The following is a 12,735-nucleotide window of genomic DNA, read 5'->3' as shown; positions in this document are numbered from 1 at the left end:
AAGAGTCTCCCATGAAGAAAAGGTCAAACACAAAACTTCTATCTAACTTGTTCACCTCAATGACACCAGGTTGCTGGCATGGGAAGGGTAACCACGGTCTAGCAAGCCAGCTTACCTCACAACATTTTGGGGCTAAATGGCACCTCCAGACATCCTGATTCATTCATAGCATCAGTCTCCAAGGGCACATGCTAGCTGGAAAGTCTGCAGCATAACAGCCCACCGGGAAGACACACAGGACACAGTCCCCAACACTGCCCAATTGCCAACCTGCAGTCTCCCCCAGCCCTCAGTTCTCGCTGGCCTGAATGTACTCCTCCGACGTCTTCGACATCGCGCTAAGGTACTGCCAGCTCAGCGCTGCCAAAAGCATGGCGCAGGATAGGTAGATGGGGGAATAATGGTTACGGGACACAATGGTGCTGCTGGGCAAACTCATTGTCCGGACAGAGGCGATGATCTGCTGGGTCTTGTTAGAAGAAGGGTCTGTGCTTGGGATTTTCTGGTAGATCTGAAAAAGAAAGAACTCACCAGTGAGTAAGGAAACAGGAATGCTCCACACCGTGGCATAGCCCCTCAACCATGAAATCTTCACAAGGACCACGTCACCAGTGGGATGCCGAGTCTACTCAAACAGGACACTACTAAGCATTAATTGCAATATGGCTAGTTCAACAACTGCATTTGGATCACGGCCACCACATTAGCAGGTTTCTGGTCCTGCATTTCTCCTGCAAAGGAGAGGGAGCACTTTTCCCCTGAGAACTGTGTGATATATGATACTCACTTTAGAGCCTGGTCTGCAGCCAAGTCCAAGGCACACTTGTGCATCAAAATCCTGGCACCATTACAAAGACCATCGTTTGGGGCAAATGTTTATACTCTAGGGCCTTGCACAGGTTTTAAATGTAACATATCAGCAGCAATAGACCAGATGTCCAGTAAAATGGTTACTTCCCTGCTAACATCCTTTCAATTCCCTCTGCAGGCATGCCCTCAACATGCTGTAGCTCATCACCAGCCTTGGTACTGGGAGGTCAGGACAGCCTGGCACTAGTGAGAATCAGTGAAGCTACTAGGACATAACAGGTGGACTCAGATTTGAAACAGGTTCCTAAGCAAGGTGCAAAAGCCAGACATGTGGGTTAGTTCCCTGGCAGCAACTAGGGTTGAACAACTGAACTGCCTGCCTATTTTTGTAACCTCAAATCACCTCCTTTTGCCCACTGCTCTTTCTTTTATCATATCGAACTTCTTCAGCTCTGGAGGGGCTGCCAGCAATATTCCCTCTAAGGAGTAGCGGTCTGCGAGTGCGCTGCTTCAGTCCCGTCTCCCCTTTCGGCGCAGTCCACCAGTAAGTGTCCCACAGTAAGGTAAAATTGATGCTGTGGCCCAGCCATGGGCCGGACACAATCAATTGATAGAACCAAAAGGGCAGCATCGGGGCCAGCGTGGGATGCTTACCGAAGGTAAGCTTACTCCTCACATGGGGCAGGCAGCAGCTCCTCCCCGAGGTGAGGCAAGGCAGGGATGGGGGTTGGGGCTGGGGCCTGGTGCAGGCTCCGCCAGCTCTGGGGAACTGCTCCACTCTCCAGCCCCGATGCCATGTGCCTCCTCGCTCCTCGAGGCGATGCTGGGGTGCAGAGCAGTTCCCCCGAGGCCATGGAGCCCGTGCCAGCCCCAGCCCTTGTCCCCACCTTGGGTAGGAGCTGCTACCTGCCCTGTGTAAGGAGTGCCCTTTGGCAAGTGTCCCATTCTAGCTCCGGTGCCTCCGCTGCACTCCACGCCCAACTCCTCTCTGGGCGGGTGCGCAGCCTTAAAAAGTTGGTCTGCGGCAAGATTTTTACTTGTACGCAGTCACATGCGTGCGCAGCTTAGAAGGAACCTTGGCTGCCAGTCTGATTGTCAATGGTGAGGCATGTCACACTGGCTCCAGGTGCTCTGTACCACCTCCGAGTACTTCAGATGAGGGTTTTGTTTCTGTGCAGTACCCAGCACACACCTGGGACTGCTCCAGTTAGTGCAGCAGGGCCCATGTTGCAGAACTCTACTGTGAGAAGGGTGTTTCAGAACAGGCCAGCCAAGACAAAGCTTGTAAGTCTACTACTGGGGTAGCCTGTGTCCACCAAGGACACCTACCTTTTAGGAAGACATGAACTTACCAGCTAACTTAACCCAACAGAGAAATCCCTTATTAAGCTTATTAAGGGAAACAACACTGTACCCATGCCAACCAACCCATGGCTGTTAAACTGTGGGGGGGTTGGGTGGAAGATCAGTTAGGACATCTTTGGTTTGCATCTGGAGGCAAGCCCTGCTCTAAAACTTGTGCCAAAGACTGCCCCTGCTTGACTCAACCGTACAGGCATTTGGGCTGGAAGTCTAGGGCAGCTGGATGTGATGCTGACCATCAATCCCTCACATGTCGTTGACTTCAGAACAGCACTCTCACAATTCTCCTCCTATTGCAAGTGAGAGAGAGGAGAGAGCAGGGTGATCAGACAGCAGTTAGAAGGACACCTCAGCTATAGCTTTCACTTCTACAGGAGCCATACTTAAGTCCCTTCAAAATAGAAAAGCGGTTTTCGCATCGGGAAGTGCGGATGTTTCTGTTGAACAGACAGCAGATGAAGAGATGACTGTCTTAAGGAAAAAGTAGCATTCCAGGACTACTGTTTTAAGTTGCTGGCTGATGGTGTCCTATACTTTGGTGATGGCTTGAATTGAGCAATATTGGCAGACACAGGACAACTACTAAATGGCTGGAAGAGGTTGAAAGTGAAATCGCCAACTTAGCCCTAATGGGGTATCAAAATCGGCTGAAAAAAGAAAAAGGTCTGCATCTGAAAACAATGCATTCAGAGCAAGCCATCCCACTTACCTCTTCCACATATTGGTATATTATAGCTTTGACGGCCTGCACATTTGTGGCATCCATCATCATGGTAACAGCTTGTCCCTTCCGAATCTTCACGACACCCCTAAACACTTGTTTGTTGTTGTAACAAGCAGCCAGCGTGGCAATGGCCATCGCCTGTCGAGAAATAATAAACTCACATTTTGTAATAAAAAGGTATGCAGGGCAAAACCTTGGTCTCATCAAAATCAATGGCAAAACTACAATTGGCTTCAAAGGGAACAGTGATTTGTACAGTGTAAACACACGCCTGTTTAGAAGGAGGAATCGGGGAAATGATTTTTGAAGGATCAGTCCTCATAGCAGATGCGTGAAGCAGGACAAGGGTATTACAGAGAAGAGATACAACAGTTATCCTTGTCCTTGAAGTATGCACAATGTTCTTGGTTTGACAGGAAAAAAAAAACCCCTCAAGGAACAAGCATACCCACTTCAACCCATGAGCTTTGCACAGCTCCTGCTAAAGTTGGTTGGAGTAGCATGCATACAGAAGAGCCATTCATCAGAAGAATACCTGGTTTCTCAAGACAATAATTCAAATTCACCCACGATCACCACACCAAATCTCTCTCAGTTGGAAATGAAAGAAGGCACAGGGCATAAGGCACAGACCCCTATGTCTGTAAGTGAGGTTGTGGGAGTAGACAGGGGGAAAACCATGTGGTTCACAGGTGAACCTACCTGTGGAATAGCACAGAAGTTGAAGACACTTTGGTTTTTGAGTCTGGACAAGTACTTGAGGACATCAGGGACGTGGTGGAGAGCGTTTGTGATCAGCTCGTTCAGACACTGGACGGCCATGTCAGCGTTCTCTGGTTTGGCAAGATCCGAGAGCTTCTTGGCATACCTGCTCCAAACCTGGGGATATCAAACATACAGCAATGCCACCACTCACGTGCTTGCCATTGCACAGGTGTCCCTATGGGTTTTAACAACGTGCTTTGTTGGACTGAGGCTATAGCAGCCATCTCCCCATGGTATGAATAAAGCTATTGGGATGGGGATTTCCCCTTTGAATGATTCTCATTAGGTTACAGACACTGTAATAACCTGTGAACAATCTTGGGGCACTGAACGGAGCAAGACAATCTCTGTGGAGAACAAAGAGGATGCTTGTCTGCACAACATCCAGCGTCCTTGGAGATGTACAACTCATGCACATACCCCTGGTGAGTGGGGGCACACCCAGTGTGTAAGAGCGAGGTTCTCATCAGCAGCGATCAACGGACCACCGCCTGTGTCCTCTGCATCTAGCCCAGGATGATGGATGGAGCTGCCCCAACAACATCCCTGTTTCCTCCCTACACCACCCACCACACAAGGACTTGAAAGCAAGGAGAATGGAAGAATAGCATTTAATCTCACTGCACATGCACAAAGGATCAGACCGCTTGCTATAATAATGGCTTGTGTACATTGCATAGTAGTGCCGTGTCCTCTCACAGTTCTAGATGAAGTACTTTATTGCCAGCCTTGGCCATTTTCCAGAGGCCTGGATCAAGCTGCTGAAGTCCCAAAGCCTGTTTCTGAGGAATCATAGAATGACCCTTTGCAGATGTGACAATTAGCTTAGTCTATGTAAAGGAAGTTATCAACATGTCTAACTGAATGAGATGAAATTAAAAACAGAGCACAAAGCCTGAACAGAGACACAATAAAGGGAAGGCCATACACTAAATAATCCAAATACAGTATATCATAGCTTTCACTTATAATAACTGATGTAACCAAATTTATTAGGTGCTGTTTTGCTATAATAGATACAATTTGTGTTAAGTTTTTGGAAGTTGTCAAATTTTATTTATTTATTTATTTTTTAAATAGCAGTTTTGTTTATGGACAACCATAAATTTTGTGGAAGAGAAAAATCAGGAGGGCAAGCAGTATTCCATAATGCTGAAGGAAGGAGGTAAGAATCCTTCTCTCCAAATGTGCGATTTTGACAGAAACATAAATCCAAACTGACTGACACCTTTCATGTCCACAGGAAAACTGATTCAGTCCAGTTCCAAAAGTTTCAGCAAAACAAATGATAATAAAAACAGTAAGAAGCCATTCATTTGAACGTTAGACTCAGCCATCTATGTGGCTGGAGGGGTCCTGGGATACAGGCTGGAGGGAAATTTAGAGAACTCAACAAATTCAAGACCTGTTTCCCCAATCTGAATGACACCCTCCGCCCACCTCTTAAATCTCCAGCTGGCTTAAGTGAGAATCCATGTTGTGCTGTCACAGGCAGCCAGACTTTGGGATAAAGGCCTGTTTTTGTGTTCTGAAGTGCAAGCAAATAAAAGGTTGGGCTGTAGAACTGTTTCTGCCTCTTATCATTAGCCAGCCTGCAAGATCAGCTGTAATATGGATAACAAATTGCTTGAAAAAGAAAAAGCCATCATTGTGGAGGAAGATGAAAGTGGCATGTAGCCACAGGATGCAAAGGAGCATTCATACATTTGGACCACAACACAGCTCAATCCCACAGAAAGATCGAGTCCCGACTTGGGCCTTGGAGATGACTTGCAAAAATCTTAACCACTGGGTAACAAGGATCTCGGCAATCCCCAAATTGGCAGGTTGGGCCTTGGAGATGACTTGCAAAAATCTTAGCCACTGGGTAACAAGGATCTCAGCAATCCCCAAATTGGCAGCTGCGTGGCTGACATTGCAGTTAAGCATGATCACAACAAATTTACGGCTAACCTGGTCTGCTTAAGATACAGCCAGTAGCCTTATTTGAAGATCAACAGAAGAGCATGCTCAACCACAATGCATCTGCTCCAGATCCCAGTCATAACACTGTATGCGCCAGGAAAAGGAATTTCATGATTTATTGTGAAGTTTCACAGATTTCCTACCACGAGTGAGCCCATCTCACTCTCCCACATCTCAAGAAAACTAAGGTTAGACAACAAAGCCGACATCACTGGGACCAGGAAACATCCTACCTACCTTATGAACACCCCTGCTCCTGTAGCAGGCTACTGTTTCTTCTAATATTTACCTGCACTGCTTTATGCAGAGCAGACCACAGTCTCTGAACTGTCAGACTCTCCTTTTCAGATGAGTTGCCTCATCGAAACAATACACTGGAAATGCCCATCTGTGAAGTGGTGGTTTCCTTTACCTCTCTGGGCCAGAATTCCCTTCCCTCCAGCTGGTCCTGCAAATAATCACGAATGATGTTGGTTTTCTGCAGGAAAAGCCCCATGGAATTTGCAAGCTCCACGTCCTGTCCTACGATAGGGTCTTCAAGCTCCGAAGCAGAGAAGAGACGGGAAAGACCAATCCCTACCAGTCCGGCAACATAGTGGCAATACTGCAAAATTTGGGGAGGGAAAAAAAAGAGTTCTGAGAAATGTATCTTCAAGAGTTCCTGAGGTTTCAAGAAAATTAGCAGTTACTCAACCGGCTTATTCTGGGCAGCTCTGTGGGACTTTCCTCAGAATAATTCCCCTGTTTGCCCATCAAACCTGGCTGGACCAATGCCACTGACACTTAGGTACCATTCCTGACCCCAGAGCACCAGGCAACAAGTACACCCTGGCACAGCTGCCTTTGCTGAACAGAAAACAACCTCCCATCATGAATGTGCTTGTGCAGGAGGCCAGGCAAGGCCTCTAGCTGGGGCTGTGCACATTGCCCCGAGCTGGTTCCTTCACCGCTCAGACATCCCTACCTTGTCCCAGTCCTGCACGGAGTTGACCTTCTTTTCCAAGTACTCCGCCATTCCCACTCCCATCTTACGACAAACATCAGTGATCACATCCTGATACACCTCGGCCAGGTTCCTGAACTCCAAGGAAATCTACAGCAGAAACCACACGGAGATATGCAGTGCCAAAGCAAAGCTGGGTCTGGCATTCATAAACAGATTAGGAACAAGCAACACAGGGACTGTTTAGTAGGTTCTTCTCCTGCTCTCGCTGTTGACTAAACTCCGATTGACTGAAGATGGTGCAGGACCAAGGCCTTGTGTGCAGTGAACACATGCTCAACAGCTCCCCTGGCCTTTGACCATCGCTCAGATGCTGCGCGTATCTTCCTGATGGCATGTGACTTGGGCCTGTTTCACTTGGGAGTCCACAAATGCAGAAGGTACAGAATAAAACTGTAGGGCACCACATGCAACTTATGGGAAAGCCCTGCCAGATGCTGCTTCACCAAGCAGTCAAGAACAGACTCCCAGTGTTTGACTCCCTACCATCTAGCACTCTCTCAAGATCATGCTCTCTCCAGACTTTAGTATGTGCCAGTTGCAGTGGGCCTTTTCTTCATGAAAAGCAGCAGTCACTGCACCAGGACCCAGGAGACTGCAGCTCTATTCTCAGCTCTACCCAGCTGGCTGGGTGACACCGGGCAAGTCACTGCCACTCTGTGCTACAGTTTCTTCTTATATGAGATAGTGACAGTGATAACTACTTTCTTTGTACGCACCCCAATTTTCCTTTAAAAAAAAAAAAAAAAAAAATCTACTGATGAAGTATGCTGTATGTAGATACTGTTGTTTGACAGTTTCTGGTAGATACTACTCTTTAAGAGTTTCTAGGCATAGGCAAATTAATGAATGGGCAAGCTGGCCATGAGCCCAGGGGCCCCAGCCCCAGGATCCTCATCAGCAGGGAAGTGAAAGCCACAGTTTTAATTAAACTCGGCACCCATTTTTGGCACCAAGTTTAGAACTGCAGCTTTCACCTTGGCTTCCCTGGGAGCTGGAAGTGGGGCTCCTCCACGAATGAGGTGGACTCGGAACAGGCTGGGGTCCAGCTACAGAGCTGTGCTGTGCCTTTGTGGGCGGCAGTGCTGGGAGGGCCTTGGGGGCTATAGCCCCCCCAAATTCATCTTAGCCCCCCACAGCCACCCCTCCCAGTGCCACCACCTGCCTGAAGAGATGTGGCGCAGCACTCCCGGCCCGACCCCTCCCAGTGCCACCACCTGCCTGAAGAGGAGATGTGGCGCAGCACTCCCGGCCCAGCCCAGCTGCCCCTCTGCATCTGCAGGGCTGCATGGGACAGCCAGGCAGCAGCTCCCTGTAGGTAAGTGTAACAGGGGCCAGGCAGGGAGCTGTGGGTGGCTGGGGGGCTGCCTCCGTGTGATCCAGAGTGATGGAGGGGGGAGGTCCTGTGAAGGGAAAGTGCATGCCTGTCCATCTGTACACGCGCATGTGTCTATCTGCCTCTGTGTGTCCATGTGTAGAGTGAAAGCAGAGTGTACGCGCATGTTGGACTATAGCTGGGGCAGGGAGCAGAGAGAAGGTGCCCCCCAGCCCAGTGGGATCCACCCAGCCTCCCCTGCCAGCACTAGGAGGGAAAGGGGCCTCTGTCCCCACTCCTGAAGCCCAGCTCCCACCGGGAGAGGGGGGCCTCCAATTTTGTGCTTGCCCAGGGCCCCAGTATATATGAATCCATCTCTGTTTCTAGAAGATCTGTATCAAAATGGCATTGTATTCTGCAATAAAGTTTTGAACATAGCATCTGCATTGCAAAATGGCATCTGTATCAAAATTGCAATGAGGTTTTGAACATGTACTGGAGTCCCTAAAGAGCCAGAGGGTGTAACTAGCCAGAATATTTCAGAGAATAGCATCCCCTTCAGTACCTTTTTCAAAGACTAGACCTACTAAATTATTAACATGTTTGCCCACCTCTATTGTAGTGACATTCCTGAATCTGAATGCCAAGACCTTTTCTTGAAAGCAAGGCCATCGACACCTATTCTTGGTAGGTGGTTCATGGCTACCAATGAATATCTGGAATTTCAGGGAGGCCTGTGGAACCCAAATTCCATGGACTATGAGGTTACTTTGAAAATCCCAGCCTCAATATCAAGTTACCATGGGCTGGGCAACAGAAATGATCCCACGCTCCCTTATAAAAATACCAAGCCCAAGACTGCAGTGGAAGTCAAATGCAAGCCTTGCACTGTATGAAGAAAATTTCCATGCGCATTCTCAGCTGCTTCATCACTTGCAAATACTGGGAAGGAGGTGGGGGCTAATTTTAAGGGACAGTAACTATTATGGAGCCTGCCCCAAGGTTTATTGACTGATCACACAGATCCTTCCATTCCCTTGTTTATCTAATAATTCACAATTATGGACCAGGAATTCTGTGCACATTTGGAAAGTTGTAATTGAGGAAACTTGTGCTACTGCTCCACGTGGTTTTATGCACGCCCTCCCACCCAACATCTTAATGCCTCAGCAGAACAGCTTCTGGGTACCAGGCAATGCAAGAGTGGACTTGGGTTGTGGCAAGCCTGCTTAAAGCAGGGTGTCAGAATGGTGAGAGGTGCGAGCTTCTGTTCTTTCAAGTACAGCCCAGCACGTCTAAGCTGGGAAGCACCTGGGACAATTCAGAAATATGCAAACAGAGCTGTCTTCTGCATCCCTCACCCATATTTTGTTCAAACAGCAAACCCAGTAACACTTAAGCGGGGACTGCCAATGACAAAGTCCTCAGCAGTTGACATGTAACCATCACACCAGGGGTGCTATGCTCTGGCTCAGGCCAAAACCATTTTTAGTGCTCATCAAGTCAGTACAAACAGTGACCATATAGCTCAGGAGGGGCAGACGATTTACCCACAGTGGGACTCAGGACTAGATCAGGCTGGGTCTGATCCTGTTGGATCAAGATGCAAGAAGGCCTGATAAGGGTACCTATAAGAGTTAACTCACAAGCTAATGTGGTGAGGGTGGAAGTGAGGGCTGAGGGCTTACCGTGGGGAAGTCCTCCAGTACTTGCTTGTCCTTCTCCTTGCTTTCGGTGTACCTCCACTCTGGCTGATACAGGTAGGAGTGGAACTCGTGCAGCATTGGGACTTTAGTTTCTAAACTGATGGTCATGTCATCTTCTATGGTGTCCAGGGCTCGGAGAACCAAATAGAATATGCAAACGGCATGACTGCAGGGGAAGGAGAAGTGTAACACATGACTCAAATGTTCCCTACTAGACAGGCAAGCAGCTAAAGATTATCCTGTGGCTATGGCAACAAATAAGAGACTGTCAGCTCTGCACATCGTTTCCACACTTTCGGGGAAAGAATGCATGAAGAAAGACAGGCTCAAATCATAACATTCAGACCTTTATTTCTAACACGTTGAGTCTTCAGGAATGATCACATGCAAAACTTTCTTTCAGATCCCTCCATAGCAGAAAGGGATCCACAAATGAAATTCTGAGGCCAAATGTAATCACTTGCAATCACCCATCTGTCTTTAACTATACATCCACCCAGTGGTAACCCTTACAATACTGGTATCTCTTGAGATAATGCCATGGCAGTCATTATAGACATATGCATGGAAGTACAGTATACTCTACATAAGACTCAAGGCTAAAAAAAAAAAAGGCTACATACTTAACCTGGAGTTCAAATTTTACATCAGCAGACATGGTATGTGCTCAGCTGTGTGTACCTGGTTATGCCCTAGTGCAGAGCAACTACCTTGCCCTTCATTAGACAGGAAGATTCAATGTATTCAGTCAAACAGCTGTCTATTAGCAGCTAGCTAGCTACTGAAATCCTTGTCTGTGCACCACTAATTTTGCAGCTCTTGCTTGGAAATGGAGAGGTGCCTATCAGTTTCCCCAATTATTAGGCAGTTCAGTGGAGTACAAGTAGATGGCTTCCCTGGGACACATCTTTACCGTGTAGGACAAGATGCAATTTTGTACTACCAAATTCCATACAGCATCTGCTGCTCCAATATTTGAAGTTATTCAGTTCCTTCTGCAGGACGTGCTCATCCTAGCTTGTGCCATTGGTAACTTTTCTTAGCATCCCCCTGTATTTTGCCCCAGGTCATTAAAGAAAGTATTACACAGGAGCCTGATACGTTACTAATGCAATCTCCTTCTACCCTTCCCAACACAACCTGATGCCATCTTTTGCACACATATCTACCAGCCTTGCTCTAATCCCCAGCTTTTCCAGTTACACTGATCATTTCTAATCTGGCACCATATCAAATGCTTTACTGAAGTCTTAGTGTTATTGCTGCAGCCCAGATCAAATACTTAAGTCCAGACAAATTACATGACATTCTGCATGTAACTAGAACTTTTACAATCTCTGCTCTCTCCTATGCCTGATGAAGGGTGTGCGTGCACAAGAGCTTGCAAATAATAAAATAATTTGTTTACAAATATCTAGTTGGCTTAATAAAAGATACCACCTCTTCCATGACTTCCAAATTCCTTATGACATTCTGCGAGCATTTCCTTTTTTAGGGCTGACAAATTCACTCCAAGTTTGTCAAACGCTAATAACAACTTTAAGTGCCTTTAACCTTTATGTCAAGAAGTGACTTATAAACTTGCACTTGAAATCTTAGCTCCAATGGGCAGATGCCAGGGACACTTGCAATGTTCAAGTTCCAGTGTGCGTTGTTGGCCACTGCCTCTTTTCAACACAGGTTTTAATACATTTACCAGTAAAACTAAGGTATCATTAACACAATGACATGCAATGCAGATGCAGACGTCTGATGGCAGCCCAAAGTCCTGCTGTATTGACATAGCCACACTGCTACCAAATCTGGGGAGACTCAGCCAGGGTGGCAATAAAACTGAAGTCACCCAAACTCAACAGCATTAGGACCCAGGGGCTGTAACCACTGTAAAAGCTTGATGGCAGGGAAAAGCTGCTGCAGATAAAGGAAAGTGGGAAAAAACAGGAACTGCTGTGTGGACACCCCTCCAGTTCCCCTCCGACACTGCCTTGCAGCTCATTTCTAAGGGGCACTAAAACTAAAACCAGAAAGAAGAGGCATTTAGTGAGATTAAGAGCGCCTCCAAGGGGAAGCTCCTGTGCTTTAAATTCACGGCCCAATTCACTTCTGCAAGAGCTTCCCTAGGACAAAACACCCGCCTGGAGGGAAGGGAGGGGAAGCTGCGATGCCTCCCTCTGCAGCAGCTCCTGCCATTCTGTAAGCACCAAAAGGGACCAAGACAAGAACAGGACTGGGGGCCCAGAGCCGGGATGAGGACCATGAGCTGGGGTCCTGCTGCTCAGATCCAGGCATTCGCTGATCCACCCGCTTCCAGTCACTGCCCTAAAACTCAGAATCCCATTTCAAAAGCAATGATAGGTTGTCTGCAGATTCTGAATCCTGCCTCTATGCCGGCCCTATGTGGGGTTTCAGGCATATCACCAGCTCTCTGAGCCCAGGCCAGGCCTGCCTTCCCTCTACACCAAAACCTCAAAATCCCAGAAACAACAATAGCTAATTGGGAAAGCAAGAGATACTGGTTCCAGCCCTGAGATTATAAATATAATCCGCCAAGTATGATATAATAAGGATAATGCCCGCTACAAAGGGAGGCTGCAAGAATTAATTAGCTATACCTTGTGTCTCACATTAGGAATTAAGCATTAAATGAAGACAGAGCATGAGTCAGCTGAGATCATAATAAGCAATTAAGGATTATAAAATAATAGGAAAGTGGCTGGATCATAGCTTTTCACTGCTAAAATTTGCATTAAATGAAGACAGAGCATGAGTCAGCTGAGATCATAATAAGCAATTAAGGATTATAAAATAATAGGCTGGATCATAGCTTTTCACTACTAAAATTTAAACCTCTGGTTGTTTTATTGGGTTGGGGGGGGGGGTTGTAGAGCTAGAACAATTATACATGGGGCATCAGCTGAACTCTGCCCTTAACACGCACGTGTGTAAGTCTGTGCAGCACTGCAGAAAATGCCGGCCCTAAACTACTACTAAGAAAAAAGGGACGCAGAAGTATCACCTGTGCAAATCCTTAATTCTGAAATTTGGGTATTTGTGACTCACGTGCTCCGACAGGGATGCTCCTGCC

The 12,735-nt window shown here is 47.2% G+C and overlaps 1 protein-coding gene across 2 annotated transcripts; it reads right to left on the bottom strand.

Annotated features, from left to right (window-relative positions):
- Positions 1 to 23: 23 nt before the first annotated feature.
- On the bottom strand, positions 24 to 12,735 carry LOC102380768 (squalene synthase-like). 2 transcript variants are annotated; one of them, XM_025215710.1, is made up of 6 exons: positions 12,711 to 12,735; positions 9,633 to 9,816; positions 6,591 to 6,719; positions 6,039 to 6,230; positions 3,599 to 3,775; positions 24 to 511 (listed from the first exon to the last, which is right to left on the bottom strand). In XM_025215710.1, exons 2-6 carry the CDS (start codon positions 9,756 to 9,758, stop codon positions 290 to 292), a joined length of 846 nt encoding a protein of 281 aa, XP_025071495.1. In that variant the 5' UTR covers positions 9,759 to 9,816; positions 12,711 to 12,735; the 3' UTR covers positions 24 to 289. The 2 variants fall into 2 exon arrangements, with proteins under 2 accessions (XP_025071495.1, XP_014380277.1); XM_014524791.2 differs by lacking the exon at positions 12,711 to 12,735 and adding an exon at positions 2,882 to 3,034.

This window comes from Alligator sinensis, unplaced genomic scaffold (assembly GCF_000455745.1).
Source record: "Alligator sinensis unplaced genomic scaffold, ASM45574v1 scaffold687_1, whole genome shotgun sequence".
Classification (NCBI taxonomy): domain Eukaryota; kingdom Metazoa; phylum Chordata; order Crocodylia; family Alligatoridae; genus Alligator; species Alligator sinensis.
Note: the sequence above shows the minus strand (reverse complement) of the source record. Positions and strands in the feature narration are given on the sequence as shown.

Coding starts and splice junctions, on each gene's coding strand:
- LOC102380768 (XM_014524791.2), bottom strand. CDS start 9,758: ATGACCATCAGTTTAGAAACTAAAGTCCCAATGCTGCACGAGTTCCAC. Junction 3,035..3,598: donor ACTTCTGTGCTATTCCACAG/GTAGGTTCACCT, acceptor ATTTCTCGACAG/GCGATGGCCATTGCCACGCT. Junction 512..2,881: donor TATACCAATATGTGGAAGAG/GTAAGTGGGATG, acceptor TTTCTTTTTCAG/ATCTACCAGAAAATCCCAAG.